The 21,785-nt window shown below is 41.9% G+C and overlaps 4 protein-coding genes and 1 long non-coding RNA gene across 14 annotated transcripts in view; 3 read left to right on the forward strand and 2 right to left on the reverse strand.

Annotated features, from left to right (window-relative positions):
* The window catches only part of LOC119023180, a 22,798-nt gene extending 20,884 nt beyond the window's left edge, over positions 1-1,914 (forward strand). The window contains exon 3 of the long non-coding RNA XR_005076193.1: positions 1,738-1,914. This is a non-coding gene — a long non-coding RNA (uncharacterized LOC119023180). The remainder of the gene's footprint in view (positions 1-1,737) is intronic.
* LOC119023179 (deoxyribonuclease gamma-like) lies at positions 103-5,240 on the reverse strand. 6 transcript variants are annotated; one of them, XM_037104919.1, is made up of 12 exons: positions 5,021-5,240; positions 3,847-3,904; positions 3,349-3,423; positions 3,165-3,257; positions 2,757-2,845; positions 2,579-2,665; positions 2,373-2,485; positions 1,708-1,820; positions 1,377-1,534; positions 1,187-1,283; positions 944-1,076; positions 103-308 (listed from the first exon to the last, which is right to left on the reverse strand). In XM_037104919.1, exons 3-12 carry the CDS (start codon positions 3,349-3,351, stop codon positions 187-189), a joined length of 1,008 nt encoding a protein of 335 aa, XP_036960814.1. In that variant the 5' UTR covers positions 3,352-3,423; positions 3,847-3,904; positions 5,021-5,240; the 3' UTR covers positions 103-186. The 6 variants fall into 6 exon arrangements, with proteins under 6 accessions (XP_036960814.1, XP_036960808.1, XP_036960813.1 ...); XM_037104913.1 differs by lacking the exon at positions 5,021-5,240 and adding an exon at positions 4,170-4,313; XM_037104916.1 differs by lacking the exon at positions 5,021-5,240 and adding an exon at positions 4,170-4,313 and having other exon boundaries at positions 164-308; positions 1,011-1,076.
* LOC119023178 (intermediate filament protein ON3-like) lies at positions 2,648-8,353 on the forward strand. Of its 5 annotated transcripts, none has more exons than XM_037104910.1 (10): positions 2,648-2,690; positions 5,250-5,536; positions 5,652-5,860; positions 5,982-6,042; positions 6,217-6,312; positions 6,452-6,616; positions 6,843-6,968; positions 7,301-7,521; positions 7,937-7,983; positions 8,078-8,353. In XM_037104910.1, exons 2-10 carry the CDS (start codon positions 5,273-5,275, stop codon positions 8,161-8,163), a joined length of 1,275 nt encoding a protein of 424 aa, XP_036960805.1. In that variant the 5' UTR covers positions 2,648-2,690; positions 5,250-5,272; the 3' UTR covers positions 8,164-8,353. The 5 variants fall into 5 exon arrangements, 4 of the variants coding, with proteins under 4 accessions (XP_036960805.1, XP_036960804.1, XP_036960807.1 ...); XR_005076192.1 differs by lacking the exon at positions 2,648-2,690 and adding an exon at positions 4,928-5,061 and having other exon boundaries at positions 7,301-7,558; positions 8,078-8,170; XM_037104909.1 differs by lacking the exon at positions 2,648-2,690 and adding an exon at positions 4,928-5,061.
* Positions 8,354-10,717: 2,364 nt separating this feature from the next.
* Positions 10,718-14,936, forward strand: si:ch73-233m11.2 (NACHT, LRR and PYD domains-containing protein 12). The gene is made up of 9 exons (XM_037103217.1): positions 10,718-10,866; positions 11,063-12,670; positions 12,750-12,911; positions 12,993-13,166; positions 13,266-13,439; positions 13,558-13,731; positions 13,831-14,004; positions 14,087-14,254; positions 14,352-14,936. The coding sequence occupies exons 2-9, from the start codon at positions 11,079-11,081 to the stop codon at positions 14,419-14,421; spliced, it is 2,688 nt and encodes an 895-aa protein (XP_036959112.1). The 5' UTR covers positions 10,718-10,866; positions 11,063-11,078; the 3' UTR covers positions 14,422-14,936.
* On the reverse strand, positions 14,812-21,681 carry LOC119022413 (ceramide synthase 5-like). The gene is made up of 10 exons (XM_037103232.1): positions 21,470-21,681; positions 19,905-20,007; positions 19,621-19,751; positions 18,756-18,813; positions 18,570-18,620; positions 18,337-18,429; positions 17,787-17,915; positions 16,266-16,372; positions 15,940-16,096; positions 14,812-15,488 (listed from the first exon to the last, which is right to left on the reverse strand). Exons 1-10 carry the CDS (start codon positions 21,643-21,645, stop codon positions 15,336-15,338), a joined length of 1,158 nt encoding a protein of 385 aa, XP_036959127.1. The 5' UTR covers positions 21,646-21,681; the 3' UTR covers positions 14,812-15,335.
* Between the last annotated feature and the right edge of the window lie 104 nt (positions 21,682-21,785).

Genomic DNA, 21,785 nt, shown 5'->3' on the forward strand with positions numbered 1-21,785 from the left:
CTGCCCCAAATTGTTCCTCTCACTGGGGTCAAACAAGTACAAACCACTCAGTATGTCATATTAGTGCTTTTTACCGAATTAAAATAACAATGAAATGGCAACTAATGTGTACGAAAGACTTATTTATTTATTTGCAATATGCATTCAAAAACAAAATACAATAACAACATTTTTTAGATCTCCTGGTCATTTGCTCAGTTGGAGTTTGGCAACCCGATGTTTTAATAGTAAGATCTGAAGCTGCAGTTTCTCTCGCTTCAGCAGGAGGTTCTCCTTCTGCAGTTCCATCATATCAACCTGCAAAATCCCTGTATGCAGAATAACACAAAAAACATGTCAAATTAGTTATTTAACAACATTTAACACATGCCACCTTGACAGAATTCTCTACTCAAATAGGTGTATTTTAATTCAACTTCTAAGGGGGGAAAGCACTGTGACACAGTGATTAATCAGTCAGATTTGTGGCATGTTACGATTTATTTTCTTGTCATGGTCCAATGCTAACTTTTGGGTTAGCCTGGAAAAACAAGTCATCACTACACCACTTTACTAGTGTGTCGATGTTCTGGTTTGAAACCCTTTGAAATCTGATATCATTTCATACATTTGCAGCAGAAGAGAAACTTCTAACTTGCGTCAGCAGATTGAGCTTCTATCTCAAATCTCTAAATTTGTAATTTAGAAACTGAGTTGTTGTTACAGTATCTCTCAACCGCCACAGTGGAAGATGTTCAGATGAAAAGTTGAGATGTAAAGTGAACTGACAAGAAAATTCCAAGCATTCCTTCTCATTATTAGCACCCCTGCAGTTGTTCAAAGAGGCAGCACTGCACTGTAAAAATGTCAAAGAACAAAACATCTAGTACAAGTCTGCTCTTGTGTGAAATACGTAGTGTCTATCTGAGACAGGGAAAGAGTAAATTACAGTTTTGCTCTTCACCTGTGACAGCTCTGTTGTCTGATGCTCTCTGGGTATCGACGCTGTCACGTCTTTGGTAGCTACTTACCTCCCAGAAAGGAGGAGCTTTACGTAACTCTACCTCGACAGGGTAGTGGTCGCTCACCCTCAGGGCCTGGGGAAGGGTGCATACATGATGAATGTTCCCACAAAGGAAAACACAGAAAAAAAAAAAACCTAGAAGAGCAAATATGTGTAACATTCTAGTTATGAGTGACAACTCACCATTTCTTCTGTCATTGCAAACTCTTTGTGGAAATTGAAAGGCTTGGCTGAGTTTGGCACCATGGCTGCCAGCATTTCCTCTCCATACACAACAATCCTGTGAGAGAAACACAGAAATCGTTAATTCGCTCACAATGACAGCATGTGCAGTTTCTGATTAAATGAGCGGAGTTCACGAGTGTGAACATGCCGGTCATAGGTGTGTTCATTTGATGTATTTGCGGTGGTGTCAACATCATCCCCAATCAGCCAGTGGAAATTCTTGTCGCTGTGAATACGGATGGCTTTCATTCCCTTATGGGTGACATACGCGCCATCTGCGTTGAAATCCCCCAGGATCATTATGTTCTAGAAAAAGAAAAAAAATCAGAAATGGTATTTTAGTACTAGAGTGATTAGGTCGGATGTAGGAACACAGAGAAATCAACCCAAAGAAGTATATGTGGTGTTAAATCTAGTTTTAATGTGTAGCATCGACTCATTAAATTGTTCCTTTCAGGTGAAACACTGATGCAACTCACATCAGTTTTCCATTTGTCTCTAACCGCCAGGAAGACTTCGTACAGCTCGTCTAGCTCTTTCTCCGAGTCCTCCGGTTTGGTGTGGACCGGGATCAGCACTATGTCCTTCAGCTCTGCAAACCAGAACAACCCCGTCAACTACCAATGCTCGTCTCCAACAACATGCCCCACCGTTACAACTTCATCATGTATTCAAGCAGAAAATGCAGACTGACTCAACTTGATAAACCTGCCGTCTACTCCTTCTTCATCAGACTCATTCAGCTAAGGAAAACAAACAGGTCCATATATAGCCATGAGTCATACTGCAGACAGCAGCAGCCATGATGTCTGTCCAACCAACTGAGAATAAAATCAACAAACACACTTACGTCCAGAAGTCCCTGTTATTCGCTAAGGGGTAAGTTCACCCAATAATGAAAATTCACTCAGTCATTATCCAGTTACTCTGATGCTGATGGAAAGTCAGGTGAATTTTCATAGTCCACAAAACATTTTTGCTGCTTCAAAGCAAAACAGTGTTGCGTGAAAATTGCTGCTTCAGTAAGGGTGTAAATGACATCTTTTAAAATCAATTTGGGATCTTTAGGCTTACAGAGACTTGGATTACAGTTTACAAGTTGTATGGACAGATTCTTATGTTTTATTGTGTGTCACCATCTGACCTGTGTTTCGCGGCTTGAAGTGGAGAATGTAGGGCTCTCGGGCGAAAGCATCCACGTCGTTCACCTGGTTGTCTTCGTATTGATAGCAGTCAATCAGGTCGACGACATCATCCCTTTCATCAGGACAATAATGGCTTTATAGCGCAGCTGTTTGACGATCACAGGACCAAAAACTATCACAGTCTAGTGAATTGATTTGATCTCACCTGTATAGGAACAAAAACTGTTCCTTGTATCTGCTCCTTCCCAGGCGGCTGCTGAGCTGCAGAGCATAGTGATGAGCTGTGTTGACTCTGAGATGGCATACAATAGTAAAAGGTAAGCACATATATAGTCAAAAGCAACAATCTTTGCTTCATTCATACGTCACAAACGTAAACTCACCGGTTCAGCTCTTCCAATAGGACTTTAACAGACCGTCCGCTTACATCGACCACCTCTAGGATCAGTATGAGGTCGTAACGGGACACAATCTGCCCATAGAAAAGACTCTCAGTGTGCGAATTTTAGAGAAAACAAAGAACAGCTTAGCCTTTGAGGAAATGTGTGAAATTCAAGGCTTTTTTTTTTCGCCCCGTGAACTTGTGACCGTCACACCAAAGACATAATTAAAAGGTGTAACAAATATTTCTCATATTTCACTCTACGCGACACAACCGTTTTTTACACTCCTCTTGGCTGCCTCCCAAATATCTTATCAGCGACTCCAACCATACATTCCCCAAACCCTTGTTATTAACGCCCAAGCTGAAATTTGCCCGCCTGATGTTTTGAATGTTTCACATGTTTTACCTTAACCAGAGTTGACAGGACGTCTGGATCCGAGACCTTCGCCATGCCAAATCTCTGCACATTGAACGAAGCAATCTTCATATCTGACAAGAGCTGACGAAGAGATTTCAAATTAGTAAATGAATCAGTATTGATTTACATACACAGAAAGTCTTTAAAAACTCCCTCTCTCAACTTCGCTCACCATGAATTGATGTTGTGAAGGTGGAACGGCTTCAGTGGCACACAGCTGCGACAAAGCTGTAGAATGAATGCCAACCTGGTTGTACGAGGGACTTATTCTTAGTTGTTATGACAAAGGGAGGTGATTATTGTGTAATCAGTCTCAGTCTCGGTAGAGGGAGTGAAAAGACTGTTTGGCATCAAGAGGACAACCCGGTTTTTCCTTTATGACAAGCTGTCGCTGACTATCATTAGTCAAAACATTGACGCAAATATAGCATAATACATTTGTAGCAACAAGTCCAACTTGACTTAATCTACTTTTCGCAGTGATCCTTACTGTTATCAGACAGGGGTAGGTTTGAAAACCACAACAAACGTCACAATATTGTGATAATCTCTGAAAAACTTCACCTATAAATACATTTTTGATTCACCCAAACCAGCATATTTTAAATGGTTTTATAATATTTGAGCACATTTTCTTGGTAATCTATAGTCTGGAATGTGTTATCGTCACCTTGTATTTCTCTTCTTCTTCTTTATCTTCTTCTTTTTCTCCCTTTTCCTTGATGGTGCTAAATGTAAATGTAAATGCTAAATCATGACATAAAAAGAAAACACAGACATAACGGACTGATATATGGAAAGTAATTTGAATAGTTACAGTGGGATGTGATGACTTGAAAGGGGAGTAGAGATTATTTACTGGGTGTGTGTGTGTGTTTGTATAAAATGGGTGTGTGGATGAAAGACAGTGACATAAAAAAGATGTTTTTTCACTTCTGTGGTCTTAAATTTTCATAAACAACTTGTGACATTCCTTCAAGTTAAACAACTCACTTAATTTGAGGTCTACTAGAGGCCGACAGATATATCAGTTTGCTGATAATTACTGTTGATATCGACCAATTACAAATACATCGGTATTGGCATATATGTGGCTTGAAACACATCCTTTGTGAAGTCAGCGAACGTTAGCTGCTGCTTTGTCTGGAAGTCCTTTCACGTCACATTCACCAACCAATCAAAATGCCGCAGAATAAGCAACACATCTGGTGGATGAACTTTTAATTAATTGTAACTAAGTGTTTCATAACCATATTTAAAGGGGTAGCTGCAAAAAATGTCTACTTTATGTATACACTCTGGCTCTACCTTATACCAGCTATGACCTCCTTTACTTTTACTGTACACTACACTGACATCTCATATCTCAGCTGGACATAAGGCCAACATAACTACTTGGTCTGATTCCATCCATCCATCTATTGTCTGTAACAGCTTTATCCCTTTTATGGGGTCGCAGGAGCCAATCCCAGCTGTCTCTGGGCGAGGGCAGCGTACGCCCTTGGCAAGTCGCCAGCTCATCGCAGGGCCCTCACTGATGGCAGAGGCTGCCATGCGAGGTGCCAACTGCGCATCAGGAGCAAGTTGGGATTCAGTATCTTCCTCAAGGGCACTTCGACATGCAGCTCAGCTCAGCCAAGGAGAGCTGGGATTTGAACCAACTTTCCGATCACTAGCCGAGCTGCTCAACCCGCTGAGCCCGCTGAGCCGCCCCCTTGGTCTGATTTCACGCATACTTTAATTATAGTTTTATTATCAGTTTTAAGCTCGGGATGGCTTCTTTCTGGACAGAGTGCTTACTTCGGAAAAAAACTCATTTAATTTATTGCTTGAATACAGCTCACCTGTAACTGCAGTGCAAGCCTGAATTCCTGCGGAACAACAGGTACAGTGCGACTTTTACAACAGGGGTAGGTGGGAGGACGAGTGGAATGTGTCAAACTGGTTTATCCACACTGGGGAGCCACATAACTTCCCTATCGGACCACACCCAGCTGTGCTTATAAAGTGTCACCCAAAAGATAAGGAGATGCACAGCAGAGCTCAACCTGACGTCTCCATCCTCTCTAGCAGTGCAATCCCCACACAGGACAACCATGAGTCTGAGGAGCAAGAATAGCAGCCGCCCAGGGACGCGCATGTCCGCTGGGGGCTTCAGCAGCATGTCCATGGGAGCCTACTCCATCCCCAAGATCAGCACCGGGACTATCCAGACGGCCCCGATTACAGCCGTGACCGTCAACAGGAGCCTGCTGACGCCACTGAACCTTGACATCGACCCCACTGTCCACGCTGTTCGCACCAAGGAGAAGGAGCAGATCAAGAGTCTCAACAACCGTTTTGTCTCATTCATTGATAAGGTAAGAACTAATCTCACAGAAACTCTGATGTTTAAAGGCTGATGACTCAAACAACCTCCGTAAACGATGTTAGAACGTGCTTGATTCGTTTTGGTACTTTCTTCTCGTGCCACAGGTGAGGCACCTGGAACAGCAGAACAAAATGCTGGAGACCAAGTGGAACCTGCTGCAGGGGCAGACCGCCGCCTCCTCTAACGTCGAGCCCATGCTGAAGACTTACATCAGCAACCTGCAGAGACAGCTGGAGTGCCTCAACAATGACAAGCGCAAACTCGACATGGAGAACGATGTCATGCACAAACATGTGGAGGACTACAAGACAAAGTAAGACATTTTTGGTGAATGGAACTGAACAGCTGTTACTGAAAGTGTGTGAACTCAAGTGGCGTCTCGGACATATTGTGAGTGATAAGATCTGTAACCTGGTATCTGTGGGCTGTTTCAGATACGAGGGTGAGATCAACAAGAGGAATGATGCAGAGAATGAGTTTGTTTTGCTTAAGAAGGTAAAGTATGCAGTCTTGATGGCTATTATAGATTATAGATCACTAGTCAGATTAAGCTCTGAAATGTTTGTGCCAACTCTCACTACATTCACAGTTTTATCAGCACTTTCTCCATTAATAACATTTAATGCAAAACTAAGAAAAGTTGGCTAATTTTTTACTTACTGACCGCAGGATGTGGACGCAGGCTATCTGTCCAAGGTGGATCTCGACGACAGGGTGTTTGCTGTCAATGAGGAATTAAATTTCCTCAAGGCTCTGTATGATACGGTACATTACCATTCACTTAAAATGTTAAAGATATCAAATCAAAGACAATATATACAGTATGTGAGTTGTTTGGCATTTAAGACCTGCTTCTTACTGTTCCTGTATGTGTTGTTTTAACAAAAACAAAACAAAAACAAAGGAGCTGCGCGAGCTGCAGGAGAGCCTGAAGGGGACCTCTGTGGTGGTCCAGATGGACAACTCCCGTGCCCTGAACATGGATCAGATCGTGTCTGAGGTTAAGGCTCAGTACGAGGACATCGCAGCCCGCAGCCGCGAAGAAGCTGAAGTCTGGCACAAGACCAAGGTAAGAAGTAAAGAACATTAATCTAGATTAAATAAATGAATAAATACATGCTGCTGTGGTAAAAAAAACAAAATACAAATTCTTGAAAACTAGATGTATGAACATGGTTATCACCTAACAAAAGCAACTAGAAAACCCTGTCTCTCTGACAGGAACCACCCTAGTCAAACCTGTATTAATACAAAGCTTGTATGTTTGTTTCTCTGTTTGACCTGTGATGCACCAGTTTGACCAGATGACTGCTCAGGCGGACCAGTATGGAAATGAGCTGCGCAGCACCAAGGGGGAAATATCTGAGCTCACACGAATGATGGCCCGCCTGGAAAATGAGATCATGTCTGCAAAGGCTCAGGTGAGTGAAAGGTTCAGAGACTGCTGGACGGGTTAGAAGCCAGCTGGCAACTGGACTTGTTGATAGGTCTTGAGTTTTGCTTGGTGCTGAAAGTCGGCGAAGAATCACGTACAAATTCGAACGAAGAAAATCAACTTCATCACGAGCAGCAAAAGTAACTCTTTCTCAGGCAGCATCAATCTCTTACCAGTCAGACAGTCCAGTAGCCTTTTACTAAATTATTAAATATTAAAAGTAAATTAAATATCTCCAATCCTCTATTTGAAAAGGGGTGATTGACAAGTTTAGATCTGACTGGATGCTTACGCCATCTAACCCTGCTCTCTTTCCAGCGTGTCAGCCTAGAGGACCAAATAAACGAAGCAGAGGTGCGAGGGGAGGGGGCTGTGAAGGATGCCAGGGCTCGCATCAGGGACCTGGAGCTGGCGCTGCAGAGGGCCAAGCAGGACATGGCTCGCCAGCTCAGAGAGTACCAGGAGCTCATGAACGTCAAGCTGGCTTTGGACATCGAGATCTCCACCTACAAGAAACTGCTGGAAGGAGAGGAAGAAAGGTTTACCGAAGCACACATATTTACACACTGATTAAAGGTTAATTTGTGCTATTACTTTTCAATGTTTTTGTTTTTTTTATGTTATGTATGTTATGTTATTTATGTGGGAAGCGATACTTACTGGAGCTGAGCACAAAACTAGATAGCATTTTACTTTAATTATGACAAATTGCGACTTTCTTGACTTGGAGAATTATCATATGTGTACGGGATCAAAACATCATTTGTCTGTCTCCATTCACTACCATACAAAGTTTTTTTCCAAAATGACCCTGATGGCTACCCACCCAAGGCCTATGATACGGGCTTTAGACTTTAGACTCATGTGTTACAACAGTGGCGTTCCCTTTAACAACGATTATTTTTTTTCAGTAGATCAATACTTACAGTGTATTTCCTGTATTCTCACCGACAGACTTGGTCAGGACTCTATTGTCAGCATCCAAAAAGCGCCTACCAAAGGTAAGCATTGGATTTTTAACTGTACTCCAGTAAAACCAATGACATTGGGGTTGTTTTGGTTTTAATGATTTTCCTACTGTCCCTTTCCCAACAGCAGTCGCGGTTAACTCCGAGAAGAGGCGGAAGTCGGGTCCTCTTTACATTAAGACAGTGGAGACCAAGGACATAGTATACAGCTAAATCAGAAAAAGAAGAAGAAGAATTCTTACCAACTTGATCACTATTTATCTCTCACCTTTATGTGAATCTACAATAAGCCAAGTGCACCAATGAGCCAAATCTGTGTATTGTTTGTTTATTTCTCTTTAGGTGTTTGATGTAACATTAACTGCCACATGCCATGTTTAAAATAAAGATGTACTCAGCAGCATGATTGTTTGTGTTCTTTTTCTTGGGTGTAAGTGAACATCGAATGCTGCGAATTTTGGGAGCAGCTGCAACAGAGTCAAAAAGACAATAATTGCTAACATCTACATCTGTGTAATTGCTAACATCTGTCACCCTGACTTTTTACCCTGGTGGTTTTCTAGAAATATTCATAGATCTGATCTACTCTGATTCCAGCTGTAATCAATACTTAATAAACAGATTAAAGCTGCTTGGTGCATATTTATAGATTCTGATTGAACAAAATTGAAATTTAATAAGTTTAAGTTTTGTTTTTTTTTAAACTATCATATACAGATAATTATTCAATTTTATATATATGTAAAAAAAAAAAACAGGGAAAAAGAAAACATGATCTTTAAAGAGTAAATCTTTGTCTTGTCTATGCTGACCTCTAGTGGTTTGACCTGGGTGACTTATAGTGTGTGGCTACAGGTTCTCAGGTCTCTGGAAAAAAAATAAAACATTGTATTGTTGCTGTCCAGTGCTTGTTCGGAGAAATTGCAGCTTACTTTACCCCATTTCATAACATCACACTGATCTCTGATCAGATTAGACCTATTTAAAAAGGATTTTGGTGCTTCAAGGGCTGTTTTAAAGTGAAGGCAGCAACTATGGCTTCCTATATCATTAGATACAGACAGTGGAGAATGTTATACCATCTTAACCCTAACCCACAATGAATAAATGACAGGGAAATAGAAGTACATTTTGTATTTTGGGCAATGATTTAATATCCTTTTACATTACCCTTACCCTAACCCTGCAATATTCATTCATATTGAAATGATCATATAGTATGGGTCACATAGCAAATGTAAGCACTACATCAATCTATTGTATTTAGGTTTGTTTTTTAGGGCTATCAGAGACGAAGGCATCCAATTAAACCAATAAACACTAACCATAATTACACTACTCCACAGCTGCTGAAGCTAAACTCTTTACTGTCATTCTTGAATGACATTAGTCATTGCTTCCAGGCCATTAGGGTCAAATGACCTGGAAGCTACTGAAAAAATGTGTTCCAATGCAAAGTGAATAGGATGGATGAAGAGTGAAGAGTCAGGGCCAGTCGGGAGGTGTTTTAGGAGCACGGAGTCCACTGGTACCTATTTGTAGTGACACTTTTCCAAAAGTTTCACATAGTTGGACTCAGGGTTGGGGTTAGGTTGGAGGCAAGCCTGCAAAGTGAATGGGATGGGTCAGAGGTGAAATCTGGCTAACCCTTGAACATCTGGCTAACCTTTGAACTTGTGTCATCATCACTATGTGATACTTTTTGTGAAAGTGTCACATGGCTGGATTAGAGGCAGGTATGCGAAGTGAATGGAATGGATCAGAGGTGAAATTTGACTAACCTTTGAACTTATGTCAAATCAATTCCTTCATAGGTTAGCTCATCATTATCTTTGCATCTTCTTTATGGTGCCTTACTCTATCACAGGTACATATTTGGTTACATTACACTGCAGCAACGTGGAGAAATCACACATCAAAATCTTCAGAAAATGAATAAACTCTATTTATGGATTAGTGGTGAAGTATCAAATGTTCAGTTTCCAAAAAGTTCCTCCAGGAGGTGTTTAGGAGCCTGTTTTCTTTGTTATCTTTCTTTTTAAATAACCCATAGTTGGACTTACAATTAAAAGAAAAATCTGCATTTCTTATCACAATATCAAGACTTCCTTGCGGTAGCTTCCAGGTCAAGTGACCCATTGACTCCAAACCGATGTCGAACTGTATTACTAGATATGAAAAATAAGACAAATTTGTTTTATTACATTTTACTGGTTCTTCTCTTTTATTTTTATAGTTTGAACTTCAGCTGTATTTCTCTCCTCTTCTTAATTCGAACGACAATAAACAAACATACCCATACTGTGCCTCTCAAAACTTAAAAGAGATGCTAAACTTTAATAATAAATATTAAGATGAAATAGCAAAAACAGTAAAAATCCATTTAAAAGAGGTATGTCTCATGTGTCTTTTGTAGTGATACAATTCGGCATTGTTTTTAAGTCACTGGGTCACATGACATGAAAGCCATTGAAAAGAGATGCTAAACTTTCCAAATAAATATTGATATGAAACAGATGAACACAGTCAAATGCAATCAAAAGAGTTGTGTCTTATTCGTCCCATTTATTAATACACTCCGGCATTGGTTCAGAGTCACTGGGCCTCATTAAATGGAAGCTATTGGGGAAAAAAAGCTAAGTGCAGAGAGCTATTAAAAATATAAATAAATAAATAATTATTTTTAAACAGTTTACGTGCAGCACGTCCATGTCGCCTGTAAGGCAGCGTTCAGGGCTTGGAAGCACATGGCTACTTCCTGTTTCGAGCCGGTCGCGGTTCTTGTGGTTTTGGCAGCCGCGGCCAGTGTCGGCGCGCCCCCGCCACAGGAAGTGAAGTCGGTGTGCTCTCTGGAGAATTCACCTTGGCTACACCTCGTCTAATTTTACTTTGACTGACAACATCTCTGCGCACGAGGTAAATGTTTATTCTACTTCCGTGTTTTGAACAGTTGTCTGTAGTCAGCTGTTACTGTACTTTGACAAACGTGTGTTTGTTTGTGAACGAAGCTTTCAAAGTAGTGTAGTTCCTAACACTGTAATTGCAGACAAGAATATTTTTTTTTCCTGCAGACTATCGTGCTTAAAGTTTATTTTATGTATTTTCACAACAGTGATTTTTTTTCCAAAATGGACAAAGACACAGTGCTGGCTCACATCTTGAAGCCGAAGGGCATGTCGACACTCCTTGGTGGAGAGCTGCCAGCCAGTGTGATTAAGAACTCTAAGTACATTTCCCCACTGACTGATGAAGTTCAAGTCAAGGGGAGAAATGAAGAAGACAGCTTGCCCTCCCTGGATCATGCAATCCTCGCCACTCTGTCTAAAGAGAAGAAAAATGTCATACTGAACGGCCCTGAAGGCTCGGGTAAAACCACCGCTTTGGAGAAGCTTGTTGTGGACTGGGCCAAAGGAGAAGTCCTTCAAAACTTTTCCTATGTCTTCCATTTCCGGTTTGGGGAGTTGAATTGTCTTTATGAGACGCTCTCCCTGGAGACGTTAATGCTCTGCCATCCCGGTCATATCTCTCCTGAGTCCCTGCCCCTCGTTCTGACGAAGCCTGAGGATGTGCTGTTTGTTTTTGATGAGATGGATCAGTGCAAAGAGAGCCTGGACCCGTCCATACACACCCTGTGTTCTGACCCGACCCAGGCGACCTCGCTGTCATGTTTGGTGGCCAGCTTGCTCGATGGATCGCTGCTGAAAGGCGCTACCTGTTTGGTGGCAACCCGACCTACAGGATGTCTGAATTTTGTGAGCGGCACCCGGGTTCAAGTGTTGGGGTTTCGGAAGCCTCAAAGAGAGGCGTACTTTAACGGGTTCTTCACTGACCCAGCTGTTGCCAAGAAAGCGCTGATGCACATGGAGAGAACCGTTGGCTTTTATGATATCTCTACCTCCCCGAGGTTTTGTTGGACAGTTTGTTCTATTTACAAGTCTCTGATGGATGCTGGAGCAAATCTTCCTGAGACGTTATCTCAGCTCTATGTAGATATCCTGATCCACCTGATTCAGATGCTCTCGCTGAACGAGAATAGCAGAACAGAGTTGGTGTTGGCCCTCGGCAAGGTGGCGTCTCACTGCTCCCTTGACCAGCATTTGAGCTGCACCAAAGAGGAAATGGATTCCTTTGGTTTCCAACAGTTTCCGACCTCAGTCGGTGCCTTCTTCCAGGTTTACGGGGACCAATCAGATAGACGCGTCTTCTCCTTACGCTCCCAGATGATGCGGCAGTTCCTCTCGGCCGTGTCTTACTTTTTGGACAAGTCGACGTCTGAGGGTGTGGAGAAGATGTTCAGAGAGCACAAAGGCAGAGCAAAGTTTCTGTACGTGTTTTTGTCAGCGCTCTCGGAGCCAAGTCAGCGCAGGCCGCTGGAGACCCTGCTGGGGGAGTTGAACCCAGACCGGATCACAGATTTCAGATGCTGGTTCAAAAGCAGCCCCGAGATGACACTGAAGAGATACTACAAAGACCAGCTGCACCACTGCCTCCATATGCTCCATCAAGCCCAAAGCGTGAGTTTGGTGAAGGACATCATCGCCCACCCAGCGCGAATGAACCTGAGCTATGGAGACCTGAGCCTCCAGGACTGTGTAGCTCTGAACTATGTCGTCAAGTGCCTCAGAGAGATCGAGCAGTTGGATCTGCGCGGTAACAGGATGCTGACAGAGGAGCAGGCAGAAGTGCTGGGTCCAGCTATGAGCTCGTCACATGAGATTAAGTAAGTGCTGAAAATGTGTATTTCCTTTTATACATTCAGGCTGCTGTCATATGTATGACTTCTCTTTTGTGTCCGTCAGCTTGACGAACACCTCCTTGCTTGCTGGGTCTGGCCTTCATCTGGCTTCGGCGCTCAGTGGAGGAATCACCAAACATCTAAGTCTTTCTCACACCGACCTCAGAGACGACAATTTTAAAATCCTCAGCGCTGGACTCGGGGACTGCAAGCTGCAGAATTTATAGTAAGATTAGCTCAAGGCAATCACTTCATTGAAAGTCACTGATAACAAGTCTTTCATACTTTTTTCTTTTAATTTGCCTAGTCTTCGAGGATGCAGTCTGACAGATGCAAGTTGTGAAGATCTGGTGTCTGTCCTGAACTCGGGCACCTCTCAGCTGTGTGTGTTAGAGATGAGTTTTAATGAGATTGGGGACCAGGGTTTAATAAAACTCTGCAAAGCACTACACAGTCCTCACTGCAAACTACAGGAGCTTGAGTATGTATTTTTTAACAGGGCGTTCTTGTATTTTGTCAGAGTTTAAATAATTGACTTTCAGCTTAGAAAGGTTTTTTTTTTTTTTTTTTTAATCAAAAGGATACAAGGCTGCAAGTTGACGGCTGCATCAATGGAGGCTTTATCAGCAGCTTTGTGTTCTGGCCATTCAGAGTTGAGAAAAGTGAACCTGACACAGAACACTGTTGGTTCCAGTGGTGTGGAGGCTTTGTGCAGAGCCCTGCAGCACCCGCTCTCTAAACTGCAGGTCCTCAAGTAAGTGTGTTTCAAGATGATGAAACTGGGGACAGTTGTGACCCTTTGCACCCCCACCCCCCCACCAAAAAATATGAATTAGTGATCAATATACCTTTTTATATTGTTTCAAACGTAGTGTCTTTGACAACGAGGTGACAGGTGAGTGCTGTCCTCATTTGATGGCGGCCTTGATGTCAGAGGGCTGCTCTCTGTCAGAGCTGGATCTGTCAGTGAATGAGTTGGGCCAGGAGGGGGCGCTGCTGCTCTGCAAAGCCCTGAGTAGACCCGGATGCCCACTTAAAAAACTCTGGTACAGTAACCTGTATTAATCATGTTCTGACCTCTCACTGATAAGCTACCGCCTTTCACAAACAAGCAGATAAAATTTGTATTATTATTCATCCTACAGCTTGACACGATGCGAATTAACCCAGTCTGTCTTCAAGGAACTTGGCTCAGTGCTGAGCAGTGGGACTTCTCAACTCAAGACTCTCACTGTAGGTTTAAATGATGTAGGAGATCAAGGGCTTAAACATCTCTGGGATGCTGTTGCACATCCACACTGTCGGCTGGAGGAACTAGAGTGAGTTGACCCTCTAACGCTCTATTTGTACCGTTGTTATTTACCGTATTCCTCACATTCTTAACTGCCTCTTTTATTCTAGTGTTGAAATGACTGGTTTGACAGACGCCAGCGTTCAGGACTTGTGTGGTGCCATAAGAGCCAGTAAGACTTTAAAGAGCCTGGAACTCAGGAACAACCTACTGACTGATGCCTCAGTCCCAGCCCTTGTCCAGGTCATGCAGGACAGCGAAAACATGCTGGAGATGATGTAAGCCTGATTTACTTCAGCTGATTGTGAACCAGAGTACTACAAATGCTTTTTTAAAACTAACACCCAACTCTGCTTATTTCTCTGACTCTTTTAGTCTGAGGTACAATGAATTCAGTGAAGATGTTTTTGAAAAACTGGACGAGTGTGATAAAATACAATACTGAAGATGGATCACTCCGCTGAGGATCACTGACTGCAACCTGATGGATGGTTGATATTTTTACATGTATATCTATGAGGGAATTTGCAAAATCTTGAACTTTTGGTCAGTGTGTCTGCTCTTAAATTCTGATTGAAATTTTATCAGGAAATTGTACCTATTAAGTATTTGTTTTGCTTATTATCATCATCTTGTATTACATTTTAGCAATATATTGCTTACACTCATCTGTTGTGTGTGACAGCTGCACTTGTATGTTTGTATTGTGCCCATTGCTCTAACAGTGTTTATGCCATTCTCTTTGTCAGTCTTGAAATAGATAGAAAGCATACTTATTATACCCTCAAAGTCACCCTCCATCACATGGTAAACATCCTGCCCAATTATAACTCAATTTGATACAACAATGTTTTATTAAGAAATCTTTGGCAGTATAGGAGATATACAGTATATTCAGTAAGGCAGTTGCAGTGATTTGTTTTACAGCTGTGTAATATATTACCAGTTCACAAATAAAGTCTATTTACATGTATAAAATTAGTTTTTAACTGTAGCAGTGTAGATTTGCACTTGCTGCAATTTTCTAACTTTGAACACACACGCGCAAACACACCTGCGCATACACACACACACACACACAGCGAGGTGTAGACAGACCACACACATTTCTCTGTCTACTCCTGTAAGCAGAAAGCAGATGTAAACCTCACACAGTGTAAACCTGACACAGTCAGACAATGTCAAGTCTGTATTCCACATATGGACCTCCCCCATATCCAAGTAATCACTCCATCTGAACAACTTAGCATCTTAACTTTTTCTAATTGGAAGAAAAAAACAATTCTTCTCAGCGGGTCAAATTGACAAGTTGGGACACACAGGTAGTGAACAAAATATACACTGGTGGTAAATATTCCCTCATTGTACACAGTGGTCATGTGTTTCTCCATTGAGGTTACCAGTGTGACCGCCATCCTTTGGTTTCAGGGTCTGACTGGGAGTTTTCCTGTTATTTGAGTTCATCTCCTCGTCTGAGCTGCTCTCAATGTCACTGCGGTCGTCTTTTGACACCTGTAAAATAAGGACAAAAATAGGAGCAGCAGTTTTATTAACCTTTGGAATAGTGAGGAAAGTAAAAATCAAACTAAAAAATGTGTACAGCCACTCTAGCAGCTCTGCGAGGCTTTCTGCAAACATGCACACACTGACGATGCCACGATCCAGACGCAGGGTGACAACAATTTCTTTCAATTTACAGATGTACCAAAGTATTACTTAATGCACAAATTCAAACCAAATTTAAGGGGAAACACATTCTGCTCAAAATGCTGATGGGAGTAAGGAAGGTCAAGGATCACCAGAGTCACTAGGATTGATCATCAGGCAACAATGAATATCAACCCAAATCATGTGACAATTCATTTAGTATGGACAAAACTAACCCTCATTTTTCTGATTATTATTTTTTATCAGATTGCTTGTTAAATTCCATCGCTGTAGTACACACAACAGCCAGACTAACCTTTCCCTTGAATATGGCTTTGATGGCAATGCGAGCGATGAGGTAGAACCAGATGATGTGAAGAGTCTGCAGCACCAATAGCAGCCCATTGAGTAACCACCAGGCCCGGTATGGCCCAATGATCTCCCAGCTGTCAATTAGGACAGTGTAAACAATCCTGCAGCAAACAAACATATAGGCGTTATTGGAGCAAACAACAGATTATAGCAACTCTTAGTTCATGCAGAGACTCATTCAGTGTATTAATGGCTTTTAAACATTTGAATATGTGACAAGCTGGAAGAAGTATATAATTTGATATATAAATAAGCACTCATTTGTCTCACCAGAAAGGATATATGACAAGTCGAGAGATGAAAAAGCTTATGCTGAACACCACAAACAGGCCATCGCAGAGCCTCTGGTACTTGGCATAGTTGGCCAACTTGGCAGCCTTTGGGAATAAATAAGAAATGTATGATAAAAATGGCATGTTAAGAAAATATCACACCAGTATGTTTGCTGTAATTAACAGTAATGACATGTAGCCACTGAAATGTGTGTTTGTGTTTTTGTCAGGCAGCTCACACCTAATTTTACTACCTCATACTGCTACACAATGATGAATACTTTGTCCCCTTGGGTAAATCCTTTTTTCACTTTGTTAGTAACTTAAAGCACAGGTCTAAGCACACACAGACACCTATACACAATTGATGTGGAAAGATGTCAGCGATGGGTCTGCAGCCCAGTGCTCAAGGTGAACTGGCACCTCTCAAGCTACCAGTGTAACCTCTGTATTGCCTGGCTTGTGCTGGACCGTAACCGGCTAACTTCTGATTCCTGAGCCAGGTTGCTATAGAAAGCCAATGTCACATCCCTTTTGATGCACCCTGCAGTACCTTATATTGGTAGTAAGTAAGTTCTGTGAACGAGCTTATATACAGGACAGGCTTCAGTTAGCGTTAAACAAGATGAAGTTACTCATGCAACTGTTGGGTGTGTGGTCTTTCTAATAACTTTATAGTCTTATATTTCATCAGTTTTATGTCAAACTGCAACTTTAGAGTTGAAAAATTATCTTTTAAATTGACAAACATCCTAGGTGTAATTCATGTCAAAATAAAACGGTATCCAAAAATGTGTTGTCTCTTGCTAATCATCACCATACATACTTTTTTCTGAAATAAGGTCCCATGGTGGTCCACTGGAAAGGAGTATGACTTCACCTCTCTATGGATTGAAGAACTGCTAACAAGTTGCTTAAGTGATATCTTTGCACTGAAGTGCTAATAAGAGATGTGTGTTTGTCCAGTCAGATGGGTAGCACAAATCATTCACAGCTGCTTTTACAACCTTGCACCTGTGCAACTACATTTCAATGGCATCATGTCAATGACATTTTAATAAGAAATGCATTTCTGTCTGAAATGCAGTTTCTGTCAAACTGGTATTACAAGTAGCTCATGCCTATTTTCATGACCTTTGACTTAAAACCACAACACAATGACGAATATTTACGTCTTGTGTCCCCTTAGGCAAATCTTTAGTTACATTCGATTGGTAGCTTGAAACACACCTATGCACAACTGATGTGCCAATAAGAGATGTGTGTGTGTTCAGTCAGACAGGTAGTACGAGTAACTCGCAGCTACTTTTCCAGCCTTTCATCTGTGCAATTAAAATTTCAATGACAACTTGCCACTGAAAGGCTGAGGTTAAGACAGGTGCTTCCTTTGTTTCTGTGAGACAGGTCATGCAGGTAGCTCACAGCGCAGCAATGCTTGCTGAGTTAAACTCAGAACACTCTCGAGATTGCTTCTTGGAAACGGCACTACGATAAAAATCTTCATCTCTGACTGATTTACCTCAAGGAAGATGTCGGATGCATCGTGCACAACCATGACCAAAGTGCCGGCTCTTATCATGTTGTTGGTATAGGAGAACGTGATGAGCATTATGGTGGCCAGGTGGTGGACAAGCATGATCACGAAATCCTGCCATCAAAGAAGACATAACAGAAAAAGAGAGAGAGAGAAAGTGGTAAATAGAATGCTCAAGTTGCTTGCACTGTAAATCAAAATACATCTGCTAGTTACCACACCAACTGAAAGGCCTTGTGTAAATACTGGGATGACAGGCAGCGAAGCTATATATACACATATGAATAAAAGGCATTGTAAACCTTTGTGGTGCAGCAGCATCTTATGTTAAACCTGTTCTGCCAGCGCACATAATGAATAAATGAGTAAAATAAACAAATCCTTATATATTGGTAACATGAAATGGTGTGAAAGTTAAGCCTGCAAACACACTGCCTTGATAGAGATATAAAAGGGAATATGAATAACAGTTCTGATAAAAAGGGTGTGATTGAGAAGCTGAATGATAGTGTCAGCAAAGCTGTTGTTGACTCACCTTACGTTTAATGTCTATGAACTGGGAAAACATCAGAGACCAATAGAAAGCCAGTTCAGCTACATAGTAGTTGTACTGTCCGGAGCTAATAGCCTTTGGAAGGAAGTGAAGCAAAAACACCTTTAATAAATATTTAGCCCAACTGCCCAAAGAACACAATGGTGCTGAATGGATTATAGTCATAATACTGGCAACTGAATATGATTGTGCAGTTAATAGAAAAAAATACAAACCTGAAAAGGATAGTTGTGCCAACACTTTCTGACATCCCACATCCAAGGCGACTGACGAAAACAGATTAAATGCAAATAAGACAAGATCAGCAAAAACATTCAGTGGGCTTATTCAGAAAAGTTGAAGCTCTGGAAGACTTCAGTGCAACAATATTGTACATCATACAGTATGCTGATTCAACTCACCACCCACAAATGCTGCATGGCATAAATGAAAATCCCAGAGTAAAATGTAAATCGCCACCTGAAGAAAAATAAGAGTAGAATTTGAAAAACAGAACCATGTCACATGTTATCTTCTCAAAAAAACAAGAGACTTCTACATGCAGCCTGGAAAGAGCAGTGCTTTGAGCTACATTCTAAAACAGTGGTAATACTTACCATGCTCACCATGTTGGTGAAATGTTGTTAGAATGCTAACATTTATCATCTTAAATGCAACATGTAAAAACTGGCATTTTATGCAACATCACTGTCGTAATAGAAATCCAAAGTTAGAAAAATACAGATTAAAAAGTAACATAATGTTGCTTTAATGTAATCCATTAGTGTGCTAATATTTACCATGTTCACAATCTTAATGTAATGTGTTAGCATGCTAACAATTACCAATGTTCACAATCTTAATGTAGTGTGCTAGGGCGCTAACATTTACCATGTTCACTATCTTAATATAGTGTGCTAGCATGCTAACATTTACCATGTTCACTAGCTTAGTGTGGCATTTTAGTGTGTTTACATTTAACATCTGATAGCATAATGAAAAGTGTTTGTATTTGGTAACAAAGATATTTAATTAGACCTGATGATGGAACTCAAATCAAAATTCTTAGCCACTCAAGCCTGAGGGGGATATGAATGTCTGAACCAAGCGTCATGACAATCTATCCAAAGGGTGGATGAAAAACAAGTGTCAACCCCAAGGTGGTCAATCCAGTACTTGTTGAGCTGGCTCAGTGTTTACCAGAGCTGGATGAACAGGCCGACAGCTGCAGTGCAGAAAAATTCTCCATTCATTAACTGGGTGCAAAGCAGTTTAGTAGGAACCTACATGCTCTCACAGAACTTTATCTGCGTACTGGGTCTATCTTGGTTCCGGCGGATGCGAAACCATCTCTGTAGTTTCCGCACATCCCAGTCCAGCTGCTTGGAGAGTCCATCCAGTTGTCTCGTGTCTGGACTCTAAAGAGACGGTACGGGACAAATAGTAATCACTTGTCACTCCACATGTAGTATTTATTGAACATATTATTATGCCTGTGGTGGTTAACATCTGTATCACAGTGTGCTGAGGAACATTTCATGGAGTACAGAACAAACATGGGCCTTAGGTACCATTTTGGATTGATACACCCTCTCTAGGACATCATTGGGCTGAGCTCGGCGAGGCACTCCCGCTTGAATCTGAAGTATGTGGGCACAGGGCTTGGCCACTAGCCTGTGTACACACAGACCATGGCACAAAAAAAAGAGGGAGGGGACACAGAGAGATGGTGTGGTGTTAAGAGAGACATTCAGACAAGGACAGAGTCAGAGACAGAAGTCAAGCACTTCAGCTACAGGAATGGATGAACTATTAGCTAAAATTGGCTACGGGCTTCCCCCTCACTGACATAAACACAAACTGTTGAGCCTCAGCAACTTTTCCCCACAAAGTAATGTTTGACATGCATGCGTGTGTCTTCAGACGGAGGGACTAGAGCACAATGGGGCCTGTAGGGTGAGACACGGGCGAGCATTTACGAGGATTCCTGGGGAATGTAGCACCTCGTCTAAACAGGGCATAATGACCCATCATGTGAGGAGGGTGGGAGACACAGAATGGAGGGAGGGCCGCCCTTTAACCAAAATACTGATGTGTATCACAAGATCCTCCCGTTGAGTTGACCAGTGTTCACGCTCAAAACTCGGGAGCCATTTATTTAGATCTCAATCTCAGCACAACCCCACTAATCTGGATGCAGTTCTCCCCCCCAATATGGAAAGAGACTGAATGAATAGGAGTACAGACCGGAGGCCTTGGCTTCTACTTCTTTCTTTTTTTTTTCTTTCCCCGTCACTGGTTATTTGACTTAGGATTAAGCAGAAAGTTTGCATGGCCTTTTAGTTTGGCTGAACTCTCCTTTCTGTCCATTTTGCACAGATTGGTTTCCTACAAGGCCAGGCTCAGGTTCTGTGTTATCATGTAAGGGAATTAAGACTGTGTGTTAATTACATGCTACATCTGGTTATTTCCCCTCCAGGGCTATCCTTAGCTCAGCAAGGTAAACCGGTGTCTCAAGTCTGAAGGAGTTATTTTTCATGTATGGATAATCACAAAGGAATGCCAACACTGTTAATTAAGGCTAAGACAACAACGCCGGCTTCTTGTAGTCTTCTTGAGGGATTCCTGGGACCGGAAAGAGAGAGAGAGAGAGAGAGAGAGAGAGAGAGAGAGAGAGAGAGAGAGAGAGAGAGAGAGAGAGAGAGAGAGAGAGAGAGAGAGAGAGGAGGGCCATAATTATCTGTCACACGAAGCAGGCAGGCAGAAGCTGAGGCAATCTCATATGTGAATCCAAAAAGAGAGGAGATCGTGCCTAACTTCATTTTCACATCAAACTTTTTTTTGGTGTAACACGCAGGGCACATAACAGATCTAGGGACTTGTTTGTGCTCACGGTTAAAAAAAATATGACTCACACGGTAAGACTGCGGCTGCAAGAAGGAGTGTCATTTATATTATTCCCCAGTTTTTTAGGCTGCTTTTTCTACTTCATGAACAACAGTTTCCACATGAGACCGAAACTCTCTCTCTCTCTCTCTCTGACACACACACACGCCACAGGAACCAAAAAGAGGAACGTCACCAAACATTAACAACAAACGAGGTCCTGTTGGTGTGTTTCCTTTTTTTTCTTTACCTTTCAAAAAGCAGCCGTAGTAGAAAAACCCCAACAGCCAGGGGAAATGCGTACATTAAGTGTCCCAGCCGGGGATACTCCACACCAGGTGGCGGACGCTCCAGGTCCGCCCATGTAACATTTTCGGGGAACCAAAACCTCTCACTCCAAATCCAGGCTGAGATGTAGGAAGTCATCTGGGACCAGGAAAAAAAAAAACCCAAAGCGGGCAAGTTTGTAGGCTAAACGCGGAGAGATTAGTTCTCGTACATCTGGCGGCAGAGGTGTACTGACAGAAACATTTGAGTAGCGGTGATGTTCGCAGCTCCTCCCTGAG

The sequence above is a fragment of the Acanthopagrus latus genome, chromosome 7 (assembly GCF_904848185.1).
Source record: "Acanthopagrus latus isolate v.2019 chromosome 7, fAcaLat1.1, whole genome shotgun sequence".
In the NCBI taxonomy this organism is placed as follows: Eukaryota; Metazoa; Chordata; class Actinopteri; order Spariformes; family Sparidae; genus Acanthopagrus; species Acanthopagrus latus.